A 23018-nucleotide genomic window follows, 5' to 3' on the forward strand; every position below is an offset into this window, starting at 1 on the left:
ACTTTGTTGAATATCTTGATAAGAATGCAAATCCCATTCTCGCTCCTGCTGCCTCTCTCACCCACTTGAAATAGGCTGTTTATGGTGACTAAATGCTTCTGTCCAAAACTGGCTGTCGTCCAAAACCAGATGGGCAGAAAGCCTAAGAGCAACAGAAAACTAGCAATTTATATTAGGGACACAGTGCCACACCACACAGAATGCTTTGTTTAAACTAGCAGAGCTCTGTGTCCTAATGAATATATGTAAATAAGCAGCTAGTGTGGATTTCTACAACAGTGTTGGCGTATTTCAGAATACTTAAATACACTGAGAAGTTCTTTTGACCCTGATAGATTCATTTTCCATTGCTGATTCTTTGACTGCAAATCATATGTTGTCTTGAGATTTGTTCTGCAGAATAAACGACTTCTTACCTTTCTGAAATATATTGGTTTCTACCTACATCTGCAGATGCTGTGCACTGCTGGTTCTGCTTCTGAACATGATTTTATGATTGAAAAATAGAATGAAGCGGAAATTGGAAGCAGGCTTAAGACCTTAATTATGAAAGGACTAAAACCTTAATTATGGTGCTGTGCCACAGGAGGGAAGACCAAGCACACTGATATTTTGCATCCTTGTAAAAACAGAAAATTGAAATGCCTGCTACATTTGCCAGGGCAGCTGGCATTTATTCACTTATGCTGACACAACCACCACAGTATCACTATTATCAGTTCTTTGCCTCTCAGATCTTGGGTTTATGATTTAGAACCACTGTGAAAGCCATTGTGATTTGCAGTATATACCATTTAGTTACCCATTTAAGAAGTGGCAGAGGAGTCTTTCTTCAGACACCCATCACCCAAATCCCTGCTCACCCTGTTAGAGAACTATTCATTCCCCCTTTCCTTTCAACTAGAGTAGATTTAGTACTACTGAAGATCTATTTTAGAGGAAAGGAAGGCCAGCCTGCGACCTGATAGGTGTTTTTTATCTGCACTGTAATGATCAATATGCCTCTGGTGTTCAGCCTTGCTTCCTCTGGCTGCTGCTTTCTGGCTGAAAACCAAACCAACGCAGCAGTGGCCATGCACGCATACTGTGATATAGGAAAGAACATCTCATCTTAATCCTGCACTAACCAGTATCTGCTGGTTCCTGGAGCTGAGCTGGCTCCTGCACTTGGAGCAGCCTGGGTGCCCGTGCAGCAGGATGTGACCATGCCTGGGATCATTTTGGCTGCTTGCACTTCACCTTCCCACAGCTGACAGGCACTCGGTTGAGTGTTCCCAGAAGCAAAAAGGCTCATGTAAGTCATGACAAAACTCATGCACCAGAGTCCATGGCATAACTGACATGAACTGCTCTGATCAATGCTCAGAGGTTTGTGAGCAATGTCCTGTGTTAGAGAGGGGTTTTCAATGGCTGCACCGTTGGGTCCCTGCCTGCACTGGTGGCATAGGGCAGGGCTCCGTTCTAGCTCAGATTTGATATGTTTAGAACATCCTGATGAAAACACATACACACTGAATGCACAGTGATGCTTTCTAGCCCAGGAACAAGTGAACGCAGATGATGGGAGATGGTTTGCTGAAGGCAGGCACTGTGGAGACAGGCTGGAGCTCCTGCTAGCTTCTCTCAGGACATATGGCACATTCATCCCAGATTGTTTGGGGCCTTCCTGCTTCCTCATTACATTTTGCTATTTGCTTCTATTTCCTTTTGTTCCTGATTTGAAGGCTGTTGTTTGCTGTGTAATTCATTAGACTTGTCCCTGTGTCAGGTCTTTCAGTTATGCCTTGTGCTCTGCAGAGGCATGTTGCATTGTTACTTTTATTTTTATGTCTCTCCATGATCTTCTTGTGCCATACACAAGAAGGGTTTTAAGTGTATCCAGTCAGTGGCTTTAACAGTGGGTTTTATCACAGGAATAATAAAAGTGAACATTACATGTTAAAACATGAAGCCATTTACCTGTGAAGTTCAACTTTAAGGGCATTCTCTATTTTCTTTCTCTTTCCAAACCAAATGCAGTATGTGTGAGAAATCAGCAGCCCATCTGTGTTCCAATTTGCATGCTCCAATGTAGAGAGAAGCATAATGCACTTCTCTGTGACTGGAGGATTACTCTTTAAGAAGAAATGAAGTACTAATAGCTTGAGGGATCACTTCATAGGTGAAAGGATTTCTGTCATCAGGAATCAGATGTATTTGCATTATTCTTCAGTGGCTTACAAATTGTATATGTATTAGTATTATATACCTTTCTAGAGGGTTTATTTTGCTGTGGGTTAATTTATTAAGTAAATGTTCTTTGTGGTGTGGTGATATGTAAGACACAGAAGAGGCATGGCAAATACTTGGAAGTTCTTGGGCAAAAGGAAAGAACTCCTTTTCTGTTCTTTGTGGCTGGCACCTAAAAATGATCTGTGGCCCCCCACCTGAGCTATCAGCTTGCACCTACTACCTGCACCTGTAAAAGGGAACCTGCTTAATTCCTCCTGCCAAAGAGGGGTTCTTTCCCTGAAAATGCATGATTTTAGCACTGCCTCCAAACAGCAAGTTGGAGCCTGGGGAAGCCCCGATCCATGTTTCCATCCCGAGAATGCTGGAGGAGCAGGTGGTAGAAATTCATGCGGCTTCTAGGAGGCTGAGGGAGGTTATCTCCCTCCCTCACACATCAAAGGTAGGCTTCTAAAGTGTGTGCGCATCTCTCCTGCTGAGGAAGAGCTTGATCACACTGGGTGCCAAGCAGTTCCTAGAGGGGATGATTGCTTCCAGTTCTCATTATATTAAATCACTATTTTCAATGAATCGGAGAAAATATGAGCTCAGGGATAGATGGTACCTGAGGGTCACGGAGCACACCTGCTTCCTCTGGGATAACGCTTATAGGTGTTGCCCCAATCGAAGCATCTGTTTGTACCACAGATGTTGAGTTATTTGAGAGGGGATTGACAAAGGTCTGTGATGAACCAATTTGAGGTCAGCTGCGCCTCAGCCCACAGTGAGGAGGGCAACATTGCAGGCAGGGAGCAGGGCTCCTAGGCTGATGCTCCCTGGGAAGTGCCTTGTTAGTTTGAAATTGAAAAGCTGCCTTCACTAGGCCTTTTTTCCTGGAATATTTCAGGGCTCTTTCACCTTTCCTCCTTACGCAATAAAAATCAGTTATTTTTCAAAAATCAACACAAACCATCTGAAGACTTTTATTTTTTTTTTATGTTGCCGAACATCCTCTGCCTATATCATTGGAGGTGGTGGGTCTTGGAATCCTGTCTGAACCAGCTTCTTCATGCCCACACACCGCACGTCACACTTAGTTAAGCACTTCGAAGGCAAGAGAGTTAATTCTGCATTGCAAATTAGCTTGCTGTGTGATGGCAAACACGGACACCTAGTGGTACTGGAGTGCAGGACACGTAGGTGCTTGAAATACACCTCTGGGAGAGTAGGTACAGAGGGTATTTGTTCACGTTTTCTCCTAAAAGAACAAGAGATAATTATTTTCAGAGAAAATATATATAGCATAATGTGGTGGATAGAAATATTACCTAGCATGGACTAGAAGAATAATTAGGGGAAATTCATTACATTTGGTAAGATTTGTCAGTGTATTTACCAAGAAGCAATCAGTTTTATTCCTGTGTCTTAAATATCTCATACCACAGTAAATCAGATACCATATTGGATCAGAAAGATTTTCTACTCCTCAAATCAGTCCACAGCAAAAAACCCTCAGCAAATATCATAGCAATAACTTATTCTTAGCATACATGTGAATGCTTGTATTCCAGTTATGGGGAGAGTATGTCAGTGTGATGAATGGTGGGTTTGCTGATAAACTGCATAGTAGGTGATAAACTGATCTCTTGTGCACTTTCATCAATGCACTGAGCTCTTTCTGCCAGGATTAATGCCAGCACTTTGTCTGAATGACCTGGAACAGCTGCCATGGTTTGTTTTGTTTGTGTTTTCTATTTATTTACAAATAATCTTTCAGAGAAATATTTCCTTCTTCTTCCCCAAATCTAGCATTTCGTCTACGGCAGAGACACAGGACAGGTGAGAACCAGTCCTTGTCCACTGACCCCTTTCTGTAATTGTAAATGTCACCCCTGTGAATGGAATTTCTTTCACCTGCACTGGACACACAAACCCCTATGCCACTGAGTGGGGAGGCAGGCTGTTTCCACAGGAGTGTGCATTCAGGGCTGTTTGGGCTCAGATGAGGGATTTTGTGATTGTACCAGTCGAAGAGTGAAGTCTGTAGAGATGAGAGTGCTGTCCTCAAGGTTTCCCCCATTCAAGCTGATAAATACATCCCAGTTTCCACAGAGATACTTGGCATCTTACAAAAGTTTTCCCAATTCAGTTGGATTTACAAGTCGTTCCTTTAAAAACATTTTATAATATGCTTGCGTTTAGCCTCATATCCTAAGAAAATGAGATGTATGCTATTACACTGTTTTGAAGCAGCTTATTTACTATTCTTATATTAATAACTTTTGCATCAGTAAAATAACATCTATCAAACTTGACACTGGAATAAGAACCTCAAAGATTCCTGCATGCTTCAGGGAAGCAAGCAGCACATACAGGAGAAATACTGAAAGGAGGGTCCCTAGTGACAGGCAGACACCAAAAATCCACATTGCAGTGGAACATTAAGAAAGATTCCGCACACCAGAAAAAACTTAGATTTGTGCTCACATCTTTTTAGACACCCAAGAATCCAACTCTGAGATCCAAAGCCTGTGAAAAACTAAGCTTTGTTACCTCTGCTGCTTATGCAATCACTGCTTCTGTTTTGTTCTGCTATATGCCCAAGTGCTTATATATCTAGTCTCTGGTTATATAGAGGCTATATTAAACAGAGACCAGAATTGTTCATCAAGAGGCAGAGCAGGGTGTGGGCTGAAGAAAAGCAGCAGGTTGCCAGCGCTCAGTACGGAAGTAAGATGATACATTTATTCTTAGATACAAATCCTGAGAGTCAGCACGTAATCAGTCACTCTGCGTTTATGTATTTACACCTCTGCTTTCCATCAGAGAGAAGCTTTTCTGATCTGCCCCTTCAGGATTCTCTAGTCTCCCAAGAGGTCCCTAAAGCAAGTTTGTGAAGATGAGAGCATGTTTCTTGCCTTGCAAAAGAAAAAACTAAAGTGTAGCTGTTCCCTCACTACTGTGGTAGCATGGGGGAATGAGTCTAACTCATGCTGTAGAGGGGTGAGCTGGGATTTGTCCTGCCACGAGGGACAGCATAGAGGCAGCCTGGGCTATTGCCAGTCTAAGAAGTCACCCCAGAAACTAAAGCAATAAAAAAAAGCAAGGTTTCTGATGGGCAGTCACAGCTAGAAAACTGACCCGCAGCTAGCATTCAGTACGTTACTGGGTGGGTGGCTTTGATATCTCACTTCAGCCCAGCAGAATCAATAAGAAGTAAAGGAAACCAGTGCCACAACATGTTGAACTTTGACAAAAGAAATGATTAACTTGGCTTCTAAGGAACACAAATCCTGTCTTTGCCAGTGTAAATATGATGCAAAGATGATTGCCTTCATCCTACCCTCCCTAACTTCTATTCCTGTTCTTTTTTTTTCCCTGTTGAACCTGGGCAGTTGTCTGGAGGGTGTGAACTAACGGTGGTGCTTCAGGACTTCACCGCAGGCCACAGCAGTGAGCTCAGCATTCAGGTGGGGCAGACGGTGGAGCTTCTGGAGAGGCCAAGCGAACGGCCAGGCTGGTGTTTGGTCCGGACCACGGAGAGGAGCCCGCCTCAGGAAGGTCTGGTCCCCAGCAGTGCTCTCTGCATTTCCCATTCCCGCAGCAGTGTGGAGATGGATTGCTTCTTCCCATCAGGAAAAGGTAGGACCCAGTCTGGAGGGTTTAAAACCGTTTTGGATTTCCCCTTTTGTATCATGTAAGTGCAAAGCTGCTTGGGCTGCTCTTGCAGTCGGTGTGGGTAAAAAGCTGTTTAGTCATTAGTGAGTTTTGTTACCGGATCTCTGTGAATGGGCACAGTGCTAGCCTAACTCCATTTCCATGAATTAATGTTTGTACATGTGCGTCTTTTGCTGTGTGGTGGTCATTATTGTCTGGAGATTCTGGATAAAAATAAGACCTTTAAACAACAAAGGGACTGTTTTCAGAGCCTAAAAATCTACAGGGAGGGAAAGTCATGTTGTATACACCCCAAATTGTGGATATGCTATTTTATGAGTGCCACAATGCACACTAGTGCATGGTCTTTTAGTATATCCCTGTTGCCTCTCTATTATTGCAAAGGAGTGCAAAGAAGCACCAGTGAGTACTGGTACACTATTGACATGTGAACTGAAGACATTGTGTGTAATGGCACAGTACAATGGGGAAAGACTCCTTTACAACTAGCAACAAAACATATCCCTGCTATTATCCGGAGAGCGTGGGCTTCACCCCCAATGAGTGGTGAAATATTGTTTGTCTCTTTGGTGTCTGTAGCCTATTCAGCTGATGTTCTGTTCTGAGCAGTGTGTGTCCCGTATATAGCATCCACACAATCAGGCATAGGAGACACTTCAGACTAATAGACCAGAACCAGGCCAGTTCAGGGCATCCAGAGCAGGTCTCCTTTTGGTTGTGCCCTCATTTTTGGCCATGCACAACGCAAGTAAGGTCTAGGGAGGAAAGGCTCCAGTTACCTCACTCCCGACTTCAAGCCCCCAAAATGAACTGGCTTTTAAAATTATTTTTGCCTCTGTATTAAGGGAAATAGAATTAAATCTATTCTTGTTTGAGCAAGTTAAGCTTGGTGGTTTTCTTTGTTTTGAGAAAAAGCACTGAAACTGGGCTGTAGTCCATCCTTGCTCCTTGCCTGCACTCCCACTGTGGAGGCTGGGAGTGGGGCTCATCCCCAGGACAGAGCAGTGTGGTAGGGCCAGGGTCTGCAATCAGAGTTTGCCTTAGAGAGCCATCTGATTTAAAACTTGGGGAGGAGAGCTCAGCTTTTGCTCTTGGATTTGACCCTCTCAGCAGGCCTCATTCGGTTCGGTGCTTCCCTTTGCCCTGTTTTGCAAGAGGGAGGAGGCGAAGGCAGTGCTGGCCATCAGCTCTGTCTGTGGTGCAAACTCCAAACTCATCATGCACTTCTTAGACCCACTGCTGTGTCTCCTCCCTGCTGCATGCCAGAGCCCTGCCCTGCTTCTGCTGCCACAGGAGCCTGTCCTGGTCCTCAGCTGTCTTTTGAGAAGCACTGCAGTTGCTTGCATGCAAATTAAATCTGTGAATAAACAGAAGGGTTGGGTAAAACTGAAAATCAGCCTAGTCTGCGTAACAGTAATCACTACCTGGCATGACTCACAGGAAGCCAGAGACGTGTCTGCTGGGTGCATGGTCCTGCAGTCGGACCTGTGTCCTCTCTGAAGGACGCTGTGAGACACCACTCAAACTTCATTTCAGTGTGCTAGGTTGTAGAGCTTTTCCTCAATTGAAATAAAACTGGAAATTACAGGAGTAGGCTGTGGAAAGGGATGCAGGAAATGCTGAGGAGGTTGGAGACAGTGCTGCAGGGGAATGCAAACTGGTAAGAGACATGGGGACTCTGCTTCTGGCAGAACTGCATGAGCGTCAGGACTCAACTGCACCACAGGTATGGTGTGACAGGCACAGTGCCAGGCTGTGGCTGGTGGACCACAGCCGACTGATGCCTGGAAGTCACCAGGCTGCATCAGCACAGCACTGCATCTGCGCTAACACACTGTGCCTGTCTGTGGGGCAGGTTATCTCATGTAACACGCAGTGACTACTTCCAGGTTGGAGCTGGCTCTTGTTCCATCATCTCAAAGCAGGTGCAGAGTCAGCCTGGTGCCAGCTGGCTCCAGACATGTATTCATGTTTCTTCCGTACGTCTCCTTCCCACCTAGCCTCAGTTTTCTTCCTGCGCATACCAAAGCTGTATCAGGGAGCCTCAGTATTAATGGGATCTCCAGAAGTGCTGCTAGAAATAATAAAAATAACCACTCTATCCACAATTTTGGCCAGAGTTCAGCAAATAGGTTCTGTGTCTAATCAGTTCTCCCCTATTAGAAAAACAGGAAATTGTTTAAACTGAATGAACAGATGCTGGGAAAAAAAAGGAGTGGTAAGTTTAAAGGGGAAAATTCAGTAGCCATTGGAAGAGCCTGCTGGTATCATGAGATGCTGGAAGGATTAGCATGATAAATGGCTTCTGACTACTGATATTTGTGTCCTTTAATACTTTCAGTAGCCTTAGGTACATGCTGGACTTAGAATCCCACCCTTGAAAAATTTCTGGCCTTTCTCTACAACCCAAAACAAAGGCTGGCTCATCTTACAAGAACATCAAATAGTGTCCCCTGTCTGTTTCAAGTATACATACACAGTTGCAGAAAAGCAGGTTAATTTTGCTTGCAGTTACCAAGAGACATAATTCTTTGCTTTTACAAGCACTGTAATGTCTAAAACAGAAAGTATTTATTCACAAAACTTAACAATTCTAACAGCAGAGTTTGCCATCTATGATAGAAACATGCAGAGGTTTTGACAAGTATTAAAACATAGTTGCATCTGCTTAGTGGGAAATTACAAATCACTGTGTCCTATTATAAGTTATGGTGGACTATAAATCTAAATGATGTGGCTCACAGGATCTATCTACCATCCTTAAAATGAAAGAATAAAGAAGCTAATTGTAGCCAACACCTGAACAGATGAAGGCTTGAAAAATTTGGTGGCATCACCAGAGCATTTTGTAGAGCCTCAGTGCAAGTCCTCATCAAACAAAAAAAAAATCCTTTTTAAACAGCCTCACTGAAAGCCACTGGAAATGCAAACCCAAACTTCACAACTGAACTTGTGCTCTGCCACTTCCTCACTTTTTTACTCTATTCATTTGAAATTAGGTAAAGAATTAACATAAAATATTGCAAAAGGAAAAATGTGGTGCGAATGTAAGAGAACAAACCTGAAAAGAGAACACTTCCTACCTTTTGTAATGAAATATCTTTACAGATTTCTCTTGAGGATGAAATCAGTAAAAGTGCAGAGACTTTAAGGACTGCTCTCCCAGCCTTCTGTCTGACTGCTGGCTGTGTTCCTTTGGAGAATACACACTGGATTTTTTCATGACTTGGCTACAGCTCAGAGCCCAAGTATAGTTCTGCCTGTCCTTCCTTTCACAGAATCATAGAGTAGTTAGGGTTGGAAAGGACCTTAAGATCATCAGGTTCCAACCCCCCTGCCATGGGCAGGGACACCTCACACTAAACCATATCACCCAAGGCTCTGTCCAACCCAGCCTTGAACACTGCCAGGGATGGAGCATTCACAACTTCCTTCGGCAGCCCATTCCAGTGCCTCACCACCCTTACAGTAAAGAACTTCTTCCTTATATCCAATCTAAACTTCCCCTGTGTAAGTTTGAACCCGTTACCCCTTGGCCTATCACTACAGTCCCTAATGAAGAGTCCCTCCCCAGCATCCTTATAGGCCCCCTCCAGATACTGGAAGGCTGCTATGAGGTCTCCACACAGCCTTCTCTTCTCCAAGCTGAACAGCCCCAAGTTCCTCAGCCTGTCTTCATACGGGAGGTGCTTCAGTCCCCTGATCATCCTCGTGGCCCTCCTCTGGACTTGTTCCAACAGTTCCATGTCCTTTTTATGTTGGCGACACCAGAACTGCACACAATACTCCAGGTGAGGTCTCACAAGAGCAGAGTAGAGGGGCAGGATCACCTTCTTCGACCTGCTGGTCACGCTCCTTTTGATGCAGCCCACGATACGGTTGGCTTTCTGGGCTGCAAGCGCACACTGAAGCCGGCTCATGTTCATTTTCTCATCAACCAACACCCCCAAGTCCTTCTCCACAGGGCTGCTCTGAATCTCTTCTCTGCCCAACCTGTAGCTGTGCCTGGGATTGCTAGGTGTAGGACCTTGCACTTGGGTCCTGATTGGTTTCTGATGACCTGAGAGTGTTTGCAGTTACACTCTGAAAAAAGGTGAACGGGTTTCTGGGATTCACCTTTTGCAAGCGATTTACAGATGATTGTGTAAAAGAAACTCATCTGCAGTCTCTGTTACTGTACTCGAGAATTTATGGGATGAGGTTTTTTCTGAGTAGCATTCCAAGGAAGAAAAAAGAAAGACTTGTGACACTAGGAATGTAGCTCTGATTGAGCTATCCAACATGGCTGATTACAGGAAAGCTGTGATTTTTATTCTTCTCTCTTTTACCCTATAATTGAGCTCTGAGGTATTCAGTTATTAATTTCAAAGAGAAATCCACAAGGATAGAAAGGAACGTAATGAGTTAGCCAATATTCATTAAGCTCACTGTGACAAACATATCCCTGGTGTCAGCCTGTTAGCTTTGACTGAGTGATTCCAAATTTGAATTTGGCCCACAAAACATTTAGATGAAATCTTGATCTTAAAATTCTTGTCTTATGAGCCCTCACCCAGCATTTTTCTTGTACCATCAAAGTCACAGTGTAACTCAAAGAGTAACCGAGAGTAGTTCTTGCAGTAATTTTAAGCAACCTCCATCACTAAAGGAAAAAGAGAGTTAAAACAGAATAGGTTTTTATGGCACTCGTTTTGGACTGATGTTATGCAAAGGGATCCTGTTCAGGGCCCCAGACCAGACCCTGCCTGCAGGATACTTGTGTCTGTACATATCTCTGGAGGAGGGGAGGAATATATTTTTTTAAGATGCTATGTAAACATCTTGCTGTGCAGGCAGATGGCCACTTAACAGCAGGGCTTTGGTGGCAGTGGTGGGTCCTTGTAACAGAGCAAACTGAGAAGCAGTTGGTTCTTTTCCAACTGAAAAGGGAACATAGGTTTCACAGGGTGTATGTTAGTGGGGTGAGCGTCTCGCCTGCACTTCCTAGATGGATGACATGGGCCCTGGTGGAAGAGCACCTGGTCAGGAGGGCCAGGAGTTTTGGTGCTGCTCAGGTGATAGCCTGTACTCTTAGGGGGCTGTCTTCCTGACCCTACAGCCAGAGAGAGCCTGAGACTGGTAGGTGTGATGGGGCTGGGCTGTGAAATAAGGAAAAATAATAAGGATTTAACAAATCTGGTGAGCAGAGTGGCATTGATGAAAAAGAGATCATGCAGAGACCTGTGGATTTGTAACTGCTCCTTGACGGAAGAAGCAGATATTTAATGGATTAGTGTGCAAAGCTGGTGAGGCTAGTCTAGCTCTTGTTGGGGTTGCAAATCTCTTTCCTCCAGTTCCTGATCTCAGAAGAGTGATCTGTGTAGGGAAAAGCATAATTGTTTCTTCCCACATCCCTGTTTTTAAGAACATCTTGTATTTTAGTGGGGGAAAAGAGTCTAGGCTGCTTTTATTGTGTCCCTGTTCCTGTTGAGTATTAAATTGTGATCTGCATTGGCTCACGCACTTTCTCTGTTGTATTTTAAACAGTCTCTGGTGTGAAACATGTTAGATGGCAATGACTCCTGATGTCCCGCGGGGAGCTGTGTGAGGACAATTCAGAAGTTTTAGTGCACTGCAGTAAACCTTCAGTCGTTCTCCTAGAGGCTGAGAAATTGGTTTTATTTGTGAAAGTCTTAATTAAGAGCAGTCGATTAAAATGTTTGTAAGGCTCTGAACTAAAGGAAACATTTCATTAGGTAACACAGTCGATTCAACTGGCACATAAACAGGTCATGGGGTTTCTGTCAAGCAAACGATGTTCAGCCTCCCATCGTCAATATAAATACGAAGCATTTAAATAAAAAACCAAACCCTCACCTCTGTTCCTAACACCATTCCAACAAGTGTGTTCACAGTCAAAATTTCATGGTATAGACTGCCTTTCAAGAGAGATCGTATCATGTGGACCCCTCCTACCAGCATTTAACATCTCATGTCATCCTTGTTACAAGCTCAGGGCATGGCTTATGCAGAAAAATCACATCAGGAAAGGTTTTGCTGTGTTCTACACCTTTTCAACTATGATGGAGCAGCTGGAAACAGGCTGGCTAACCAGCGTGGTGTAACACGGCAGCTCTTTGTGGACTGGCACGAAGGGCTGCTGGGGCCCAGCTTGGGACTACTGCTCTACCTCATTATACAAATGTGGCTCTATGCAGCCGTGAAAGGAATGGGAATAGAAAGATGAAAGAACTCAAAACCACTTTGCTATTTCAATCAGGTCACCCTTTCCCTTGTTTTTTTCTCCACTGTGTCTCCTTCCTCTCTCTCACCAAACAGTGGCTCTTTATCTTCATTTCCATGGGCTTTGCAGCTTCTCCCCACTGTATCATAGAATCATAGAGCCATAGAATGGTTTGGGCTGGAAGGATCCTTAAAGATCATGTAGTTCCAGCCCCCCTGCCATGGGCAGGGACACCTTCCACTAGATCAGGTTGCTCAAAGCCCCTCCAACCTGGCCTTGAACACTGCCAGGGATGGGGGATCAAAACTTCCCTGGGCAATGTCTGCCCCGGTGACAGAGACCTGGCAATGCCTCCCTCCTGTACCTACTAGTATTTTGATCCCAGACCTCTGTGTTTTCTCCTGCTTCATTGTCGCCCTGTAGAAAAACTCATACCCATAAAGTGGTGCTGTCCATACTTGCATCTCCTCATGGACTCTGCTATCTCCGAAATAAGAAAAAAGTAAAAAATATCTAGCAGCATTTGGCAATATGGGTGATGAGATCTGATTTTGTTGTTTCTAAGAGGAGGGCCAATTCAAGCCTGAGAGGATGAGCCATACTGGTGTAGGGGTATTCATGTCACTATGATTGCAGCTGTACCAGAAATTATACCTGTTGGGTATATCAGTATATCAAGAAGACAAAACTATGTCAAGTCCTTGCACAGTCAAGCCCTAAAGGCAGTGTCAGTCCAAGCACAGTCAAGTCCTTGCACAGTCAAGCCCTAAAGGCAGTGTCAGTCCAAGCACAGTCAAGTCCTTGCATAGTCAAGCCCTAAAGGCAGTGTCAGTCCAAGCACCCCCAGAGGAACTAGATGAGCTAGGCAGCCTGACCAAGCATGGCAAATACTTCTTTTCTATGGCAAGCTGCTGCAGCTACAAGTCATGGGACACAGATTGTATGCAGGCTGCTGGAGCCATGTTCTGATGGCTTGTGAATACCTGTATTTCTCTGACATGGTATTTCTATCTCATTATCTTTTCTTATTTTCAGTATGGCATCATTAGATATTCCAAGCTAGTTTCAGCCATTTGGACTTGTTTAGGACATATCAGTAAAGCCAATTATACTCATTGCATCAGCTGCTTTTTTATCTAAGCAAAGTAAAAGGCCTCCAGTGCTCTACCTGGAACTTTATTTTTGTGTAGAAATACAATTTTGATGAATGCTTTGATAAAACAGGAAAAGCTATTTTGGGGGAAGTTGCTTTGCTTTTGGACAGTGGATTTTTATTATTTTAAACACAGGAGCCTTTGTTTAAAAGAGAGAAAGCCTGCACATTTTCTTGTTTACTTTGCCTTTGCTTTCCCTTCTGACAGGGGGTAAAACTTCATCAACCTACTCCCCTGTGAGCTTAACCCCAAATTTCACTGTATGATGTCTGTGCTGTTCTTTTCACCGAAAAAAGAAAGCAAAAAAAAAACGGGGAGGGGGGGCAGGGTGGGGAGGGATTTAAAATGCTGTGGCCAACTCAGCTCATCAAGGATAACAAAGGGTTCAGCACTTGGTCTGGCTTGGAAACTTGGGGGGAAATTCAGCACTGATACTGAGGGCTGCGGAAGACGGATCACAGCTCTAAAAAGGCTTTTTCTTGTGGGCTCTCTGGACCTGATTCCTCTTTTGACTTGTTTTATTTCTGTCTATCTGAGGTGTTGAGAGCAACACTCAGGCCGACGTGGCTAAGCATTTTAAGATGAGGCAGAGAAGGCGAGTCCAGTCATTGAGACATAGCCATGCATTCTCCCAACTCTTTGATGTTTCTCCGAGACTCTCATGTCCTGCTGAAGTTTGCTTGTAAAGTCATTGTTAGAAGGCATTTTCATGCTTCCCCACAGGAAAAAAAAATAATGTAACACAGAGTCACTTTGCATTGATCTCAGCACCTCACTTCCTCCCACAGCTTCTGTGGAAGACCAAGGTCATGCATTCTCTATGCCCTCCTGGCTTTCCAGACCTCTTTGCTAGGGCCAGCCCTTGCTCTCCAGGACCAGGTTAAGCCCCAGATATTCAGGGCTTTGTGCAATTGGATGGAGTTGTACCCCTCAGTGCAGGTGTTGAGAAGCCCCAGAGCACCCCTTTCCCTATCCTGCAGAGAATAAAGAACCTCCCTCCTTGGCTGCAGCTCACTCAGAGGTGAAGGGGAGGTCCCAGCCAGTCCCTGCTGCCAGAACCTAGATGCTTAGATGATGGGTGGGTGGCCACAGCCCTCTCCTGGCCCATTCTGAGAGAGGACAGTCTGAGAGCACTTCAGCTGTGCACACCTGGACAAACAAGACTGCACTGGTCTTTTCTCCCAGCTTGTCTTCAAAGACATGCTGGAAAAGGAGTCTTTAGTTTTTATTGTTCAGATATTGATGTCCCAACTGTTGGGGCATCACAAAGGCCAAAGGCAGTTCTACTGAATAAATGAATGGGTGAATGGTCTGAATGTGATGCCTGTTTCTTTTTATTAAGTGCACAGGAACCTTACAGATGCTTTCTGTTTCTTTTCCTCCTTGGAGCTGTGGTGCCCCAGTGCATTGCAGACACCAGAGCAACAGGTAGAGTAGAGCTCAGTTTGTAGGATGAGGTTTTGTACTAGCCCTGACCTGAACTATAACATCTCCAAGCCTCTGCCCCACCAGTGAGAAAGAAGCAGCCTGGAGGAAGGGTATAAAAATAGCTCTTTGAGTAAAATCTATTTCCTCTGTATTTAGTTGTGTGTCTTGAAATACATGTAGTATGGTGGGAAGGGGGGAGTTGTTCTGTAGTGCTCGGCCCATCAAGCTAACAGGAAGGTCATCCTGAAAGAGCAATAGGAGCATGTGGATAGCTTGTGTCTTGTGTCTCCTCTGGGGCCAGTCTAAATTTAGCAGCTTCACAGATGGACGTCGGACTGTAATCCATCTGGGACTATGGGGGGAAGAGTAGGATCTGGGTTGTTTGCCTAGGCTTTTTTGCTGTATAACTAGCTTCAGTGAGCCACCATTCATTGTTATGTTCCTCGTGGTTTTCTACTTTGCTCAATACACTGCAACTTACTGCCTGATCGTTTTCCCTGAAATGCTTAAAGTTTAAGCATGAAGGAAAAATAAACTGCTAATTCTGGGTTCATGCCTGAAATCCCTTCTAACTTTATGTCAGTCTGTGGATGTACATTTTAATAGCATCCTGACAAAGGCTGACCCTATAGTTAGTACTTGCAAGAACTGCAGTAACACAAGTACTTGATGGTTTCAGCTTCCCCAAAATGTTGCCTCTTCACTCTTTCAGCTTCCAGACAGTTAAAGGGACTAATCCTATATGCAGTATTTGCATCCTGAAAGGCCTGTTCACTGCTGGGCTGGTCCTTCCGTTGTTAATCTTGAACAAATATTTTATGAGTATGTTTTGAAGTGAACTAGCTCTGCTAAAAATCCCATTTCCCTGACCAGTCTGAGCCGGAGATACGCAAACTGCAGTACAAAGCACATGTGTATTAAATAATGTATTTCAAGTAATTGAAATCATGTTTATGTATATTTGCTTCAGCACACTGCCCAGATTTGATATATCGATCCTGACACAAGAAGCCTGATTTTCCTGTTATTTACACAAGCATTTTGTCAAAGCAGTTATTCCCAGGTTACGCATTTTGCAAAAGAGCCTTAACCAATGTAAACTTTACTTAGTTCAGATTAATCCCAAATTATAAAAAGTAGAGTTAATGTTATTGTCACATGATGGTCTAGAAGTCTATAGCAGGAGATTATTTACATAAATGCCAATGTACTTTTTCTGTTCCTATTAACTGGTCTCACAAAATATATTATCTCTTCTTACAAATGTTGCCTTTAACTCCAGAATTGTATTTTTTGAAGTTATTTTTTGGTTGGTTGGGTGGGTGGGGATTTTAAGGCAGGGTCCATACTTGACTATATTTTCCTTAAATCTGTTTAAATAAGTCTCTCACAGTTCAGAACAGGTTAATGGAGGTTAAACCATTCTTGCCTTTGGATATCCTGAGCATTTATTAAAAGGTGCTGTTCTACGTATGTATCATGTATTCTGCATAAATGCACTAAATAATTATTGATTCTGCAGAATTGTGATGCAATGAAATAAGTACTTTTTTCCTTTCTAGAGTTTGCAAAATATAAATTGAATTTTCCACTATGTAAAAATAGCAAGAGATAATTGTTTGCGTGTTGCAGGAAAGGTTGGGATGACCTCCAGTCTCTCTAAAGGTGCGCCTCCCAACAGAAACAATAGTAATGGACTCTCCAACACTTCATGTGATAGAGCAGCCTTGTCTTCTTATCTTAAGCAAGACAATTTACAGCTCACGTGTGTTGATGACTCCTGTTTTTATGAAGTGAACCTAAGGTTCCACAATTCTCACCAATAATATTAAACTGCCTGATTCTAAACTATAATTTTTATTGCCCTTTGCTTTTGTAAACCAAAGGGATTATAAGTTTAAAAGGAGCACACAGTGATCATATTTCAAGGACATTTTTCTATTTTCTAGATTAGGGAGGAACACTGAAATCTTTCAACTCAAGATACACTTTAAATAAGTATTTTTAGGTCTTCATACATTTCAGTTTTACTCCTTCCAGACTTCACCCAGCTCTTTATTTTCTCTGTAGATTTCATATTTCTTCAGAATTTTAAGTTAATAGCTGCATTTTGCCAAGGAATATATACCCAGTTTCCTTGGAAATCTATGGGAATTTCATTTAGGCATCACAGAACAGATTCTGGCCTTAAAAGCCAAATGGCATTCTTCAGAAAAACATTGAAGAATTAACTCTGCAGGACTCTTACTCATTGAAATAAAAACATTTTTCCTTCCACTGACTGCAAAAGTCAGATTAAGTTTCATGCAGTGTGAAGCACTCAGGGTGCTCTTGATGCAAATGAAGGCCATTCAAAACCATGAAAAAGCTTAGTAAAAGAAAGTTTTGTGCATGGATGGCAGGGGAAGGTAGTTCAGGCTTTACACCCAGTAGTCTTCATGGCCATTGCACATCTGTTCAGACGAATCTGCTGTAGTTGTGCTATGCATACACAGTGCTATTCCACAGGAGAACTGCTTTGTACATAGTCTTCACCTGGAAGCTATATACATATATACTGCAGTGCTCAATCTGCTACAGCCTTTCCTTATTTTGAAGATGTGTCTTCATGTAAAGATGCAAAAATCCACATTCCACTCCCCGTCAGCTTGCTGATTGCCATCATAAAACATGCTATAGGACATGCAGGCACAGCAGAGACGGGCCTGATCTCAGCAGCACTGGGGCCTGGGGCTTCTCTCTGCTGAACAAAAGATAGTTGGATAGATGGAAGTGCCCATTTTGTCTCATTAAAGGGAGGCTGAATGCCTTTGAGCGTCAGATATGTGTTCTCTGCCTACCCAAGCAGCCAGGATCTACCATAGCGAGTAGCATCACTGAAATCAGGAGATAGTACAACAGTACAGGTGACACATATGTCATGCACTTTGAGGCTTTTGCAGTAAAATCTGAACAGCAATGACAGGAGAACGAAGGCAGATCACAGAACCCATCTGGGATAAAATGAACTTTTTTTCCATCCTAGGTTAATTTTAACCTGGATCAGTTTGCAGATCAGATTCACTGTAAGGCTGCACAAACATTTCTGTTAGCACAGGGGAAGCAGCAGAAAGGAGCAGGCACCTGGGAGAGACAGGCAACAAAGGGTTTTGGCAAGGCTGTTGGCTCTTGACAATTCAAAGTGCTCATGGAACTATCACATAATGTGGAGCTGTTACATACCAAGAGATTGGCTGAACATAGGAGTTAAAAAATACTCCATGACATCATGTACTTGTCCCTCTCACAGAAAGACAACAGGGTTTTCTGTCTGTGAGGGCTGGAAATGCAATTGTGTAGAAGTCCATCTTTTGGCAATGTCTGATGGTATCCAGCAGAAGGGGGATTTCTAGAGTACTTGGTCTAGACTAGCAATTGCTCACTGATGTTCCCAGGAGCAGCATTTCTGTACTGGACATCAGCAGACATCCTGTCTGGCAGAGAGCTAGCATCCTAATAATGCCATTATTGCTAGTGCATGGCACCAAAGAATGAAAGCAGGCAGAGGTGCTCCACACTAATGAAAGCAGAGGGGTTGTTTTCTAGCCACTTATTCCGCTAGCTAAAAAATAGTTTGTTTTTTTTTTTTTAGTTCTCTGCACTAAGGCTGCCTGTTTTGTGTTTCCTTGTTATTTATACTCACCGTTAAGTTTCAGTAACAGCTTTACAGATTCTTTTATGCTGTCTTAAATCTGGTATTGTAAATCAGAAAGCTTTGCCATCTTGAATATTGCCTGGTAAGAACTTCTCTGCATTTTTACCCTATTAAAAAAAGGGAAGTGGAAAATGCAGTTAATGCAATAATTTTGGCCCAAATAAAGAAAAGCTTTTATAATATTGACATTGAATTTTATTTTAATTCCAGTCCAATTCCTGTAGACTGGCCAAACAGAGAAAATTTTCCCTCTAACTCACAAATGATGTGTGCTGCTTTTGTAATTTTAGTTTTAATTTGCCTTGAATCATAATTGTGTTGGATACTAGGTAAGGAGTAGGTGATGAACAGAGCTTGCGCCTTCTGCAGAACATCTCAGGAAAATAGTCTGAATACTCTTCCTTTAAAAAAAAAAACAACCAACCAACACCAAAAAAAAAAACACACACAAAAAGAAAATGCTCAAACTCACAACCAAACAAGAAAAATAAAACACCAAACACCAAAAAACAACCAAAACAAACCCAACAAAAAAACCGCAACCAAAACAGGTAACAACTTACTCTAAGGGAGAAGAAATGCCATTTAGAGAGAAAATTAGCTGTGGTTTCTACCTTCTAAATAGAAGCGCCTCAGGGAAGTTGAGACCGGCAAGTCAGGAATACTTTTGTTATACTATTAGTCTGTAGTTGCTAAAACAACTCACCTTTGTCATGCACAAGCGGGTGAAGCTCCTGTTTGTCTTGGAAAGCAGACCATGATGGGCTGAGATAGACTCTGCTGAGGCCCAACACAGTAAGACAGGAGCCAGAACATGTCCAAAAGGCAGCGCTTTAATGCTTTGTGTCTCCCATCACTAGGTATTGCAGGAACTACCAAAGATATGTCTCTGCTCTAATGGAGATAAGTGCTTCAGGAAATTAACACAAAACCTGCTTTAAAGTTTTATTTCACTTTTTTTCTGCTGAAGGGTTGGGTTTTTATTCTGACCAGCTTATTCAGGATGCGTCCACCATGCAGCATAGCTCTGCAGCTATGTACACTACTAACATAACGTGGCACGTAGCTTCACTTACTGGATTGCTCACGTTTAACTGGTTTGTGAGATCAGGCTCTTTGCTGCAGCCTCACTTGAGTGTAACTCATCTGGTGGTACTGCTGGCCAGTCAGACAAGTCCACTCTTGCTGAAGCAGTACAGCCAGCCCAGGGCAGGTGAACTTACATTGAGACCTTGGAGGATGGCAGCAGGGTAAGACTGTGTGCTAGCTTCTGTTTTCTTAAGCAACTCAGTGTCAGAAAATGGTTACTGCTTAGGAAGAAGCTGTATATGTATATGGTCCTGTGCCCAGGAAACCAGAGGGTATAGACAATGTAGGAATCTGTTCTAATATATCTGAGAGGCAAAATTAGGCTGGAGGTTAAAGGGGCACATGTGTTCCACAGGTCTGTTCTGCTCCCGAGAGTGAATGAAACTCTTGCAGATTATACCTACATGAATATTTTGGGGGCAACTCTAAGTTCCCTTGAGACAGACTGAACCACATGAAAGCGAGTTTATGTATCTTATTCTGCAGTCTGCTCTACATCCGTCTAACTCGTGCTGTTTATGTGATGATCTTTTTAAGAAACTTTTGGGGGTTTTTGTTCATTTTTTTTTTGTTTTTTTGTTTGGTTGGTTGGTTGGTTGTTTTTTTTTTTGTAGGCTCTTCCTTCTTTCTAGGATGGAGAGAAATATAAAAGATGGGTTGTAGATTAGGAAAGAAAGGTTAGGCTAGTGTTGGTAGGGGAATTCTGATGTTTGGAGGAGATGGGTTGCGCAGCATAATGGTGAGGTCCATCTCAGCAGAGCAAAGAGGTCTGGCTATGGCTTTTAAGGCTCTACAGTAGAGTTGGTGGGCCAGGATGTTGTTTGTTTCCATATACCCATCCCGTGCTGACGTTTACAGCAGAGGGATCAGGAAAGATATATTCTAATATTTGGTGAATATATGCCTACATCGCAGTTCAGCATGGAGTTTGTGCTGGACTGTCTGTATTTCTTCTTAATTTGTTTGTTTTAGCTAGTTGAGAATGTTCTTCTTTTACCTACCACTGTGCTGAAGTGAGGAGCCAAAAACCTCTCTTTGGAGTTGTGCTCCCTTGCACTGGGAGGAAATATGACTCTTATTTATTTCTTTCTTTTATTTTTTCATTTTATTTTTTTGATTTTCTTTTAAATTATTTTCAATTTATTTGATCTGGTTTAGTACCCAAGAAAGTTGTTGTTTTTTCCAACTGGCATGACAAGGCCCTGGCTATTTTTAAAGAATGTGGTTCATTTGATTTAATCTAATGAATGTTTAGTGCTGTTGAAAATAGCTGAAGCCAGAGCCAAGAATAATGTACAGAAATGTGCTGGTTGAGCAAGGACTGCTTCACTCTGCCAATCTGCTTTCTTCTCAATTGTTCAGATTTACCACGTTTTGCAAGTAGCATTTGCAGGCAAGGCATATTGATCGGGGTGCTTTTTAATACTGAATCTAAAGGCCAACAATATCAGAGACATATTTTGCCACACTCATTTCAAGACATATCAAACAATAACAGCTCTTCTTGTTCAGTGTAGGGTGTCTAATCTCTGTTTCTGACCACTTTGAAGGGAATGTGAAATGCTAATATCCTTTTATCGTGCACAGGAAAATTGAAGCATGAAATGGTGATTTTTTTCCTCTAAAGTCACCCAGAAAGCAAGTGAGAGAATCAGTAATGAACTAGTCAGCTAGTGGGTTCCTTAAGCTGCTCTGTAACTCTTGATTTCTCCATGAACTGACACAAGACCATAATCAGAAAACAAATCCTGTATTTAAGTCCTTGCTCCTGGTGTTTCTCATTGACTGGCTCTTGGCACATCCATGTTTACTGTCCTTCCTGCATCTTCTGAATTGCTCTGCAGAGCTACCTAACTCTCCCTATTAACAAAGCTTAAATTTCATACATTTCTTTGCACTATCTAAATATCATAGAATCATAGAATAGTTTGGGTCTGAAGGGACCTTAAAAGGCCATCTAATCCAACCCCCCTGCAATGAGCAGAGACATCTCCAACTAGATCTGGTTGCCCAAGCCGCATCCAGCCTGACCTTGAATGTGTCCAGGGAGGGGGCAGCCACCACCTCTCTGGGCAACCTGTGCCAGTGTTTTACCATCCTCATTGTAAAAACCTTTTTCCTCACATCCAGCCTGAACCTCCTCTCTTTCAGTTTAAAACCATCACCCCTGGCCCTGTCACAACAGTCCCTGCTGAAAAATCTCTCCCCATCTTTCTTATAGGCCCCTACTAAGAACTGAAAAGTTACAATAAGGTCTCCCCAGAGTCTCCTCCTCTCTAGTCTGAACAACTCCATTGAATATGTCTCTGCAAATCATAATGTATATTTAAATGATGTATTTAAAACTCTACAAATCTCTCTTCCTTTGCCATCCATGAGTTATTTCTGATAGATAGCTGGTTTCCTATTCCTTCCTAAGAAATGAGTAGTTAATACTTAAGCTTCATTGGATTAAAAAAATAAATCAGCCATAAAACATCTCACTCTGTGATTGTAGTGCCCCTAGGGATGGATTTTCTGCAGAGATCACTTTACACCCTAAAGCACAATGTATGATTGACTTGCATAAGTAACGAACAGATGTTCCTGACGGTTATTACATTATTCATCTCTCTGTATATGTGATGGGGGCAGGAAACAGCACCTGTTACTATGGGAGAAATGTTGCTGCTGTTCTGCATTAGAGACCTCCAGGGCAATCTAGGCTGGGTGTATTTCACTGCATTTGTGTTGACCCAAATGAAGCCATGCCAGTTTACATCCACTAGTTGTTTTGTCCCGTGTTTTCCTCAGATAGGTCCTTCAGTTTATAACCTAAGAAAATTAAATAGCTGATGCAGGCATGAGGAGACATTGCACTGGAGACAGTGTAAAAATTTCTGTGTTCCATCTTTCATCTCAAATTTTGCACAAGAGGACTGGGTAAAAGTATTAGAATTTATTTCCCCTTACAGGAAAAATAATTTCTACAGACTCTCTCAGATTTCATATGAAAGCAGCTCTTACAGCTGGGGACTTTGTAAAGTTGTATGTAAAACCAGACAGGACTAATTTCCTCATCATCCTGACAGACTGAGATGACTTCACTTCCATCAGCTGCATTGCACAGGGCAGCACACTTGACCTGTGGCACAGGCACATTGCTAATAGCCTTAGCTTCAGATGCAGCAAGTCAGGACCCTAAAATTTTCTCAGCCACTCCACTGCAGATAACAGCAGTTACGTTTAGAGTGTGGTGCCAGGAGATGTTTCCTTAAAGAATACCTGCAACTAAGGCACAGGTTAGAGCAAGGGCAGGAATGTTCTCTTTGCCAGGGGACATGCAGGTTATTCGTGGACAGAAGAGTCACACATTAATGCACCCTGTCCAATAATGACATAAAAAATATAATGTGGACATAGAAGGTGATGTTAAGGATCCTTGCTAGTCCCAGCAAGAGCCTTCTCATCCATCACCCAGGGCAAGTGGGCTGTGCAGATTTTAACCCACCCCATGTAATCTCTGCAACACTGCTAATTCCCAAAGGCCAGACTTCCTACTTCA

The 23018-nt window shown here is 42.9% G+C and overlaps 1 protein-coding gene across 13 annotated transcripts in view; it reads left to right on the forward strand.

Moving 5' to 3' along the window:
- KALRN (kalirin RhoGEF kinase) overlaps positions 1-23018 on the forward strand; it is a 514059-nt gene that overhangs the window by 410418 nt on the left and 80623 nt on the right. For 11 of the 13 annotated variants that reach the window (XM_057430159.1, XM_057430148.1, XM_057430152.1 and 8 more), the window contains exons 34-35: positions 4018-4047; positions 5604-5850. In XM_057430159.1, the coding sequence (XP_057286142.1) occupies positions 4018-4047; positions 5604-5850 (277 nt within the window). The remainder of the gene's footprint in view (positions 1-4017; positions 4048-5603; positions 5851-23018) is intronic. The other 2 variants (XM_057430151.1, XM_057430163.1) reach the window with 1 other exon arrangement.

The sequence above is a fragment of the Pezoporus wallicus genome, unplaced genomic scaffold (genome assembly GCF_028554395.1).
Source record: "Pezoporus wallicus isolate ANWC-B61680 ecotype Strahan unplaced genomic scaffold, APGP_CSIRO_Pwel_v1 contig_5261, whole genome shotgun sequence".
NCBI lineage: Eukaryota > Metazoa > Chordata > Aves > Psittaciformes > Psittacidae > Pezoporus > Pezoporus wallicus.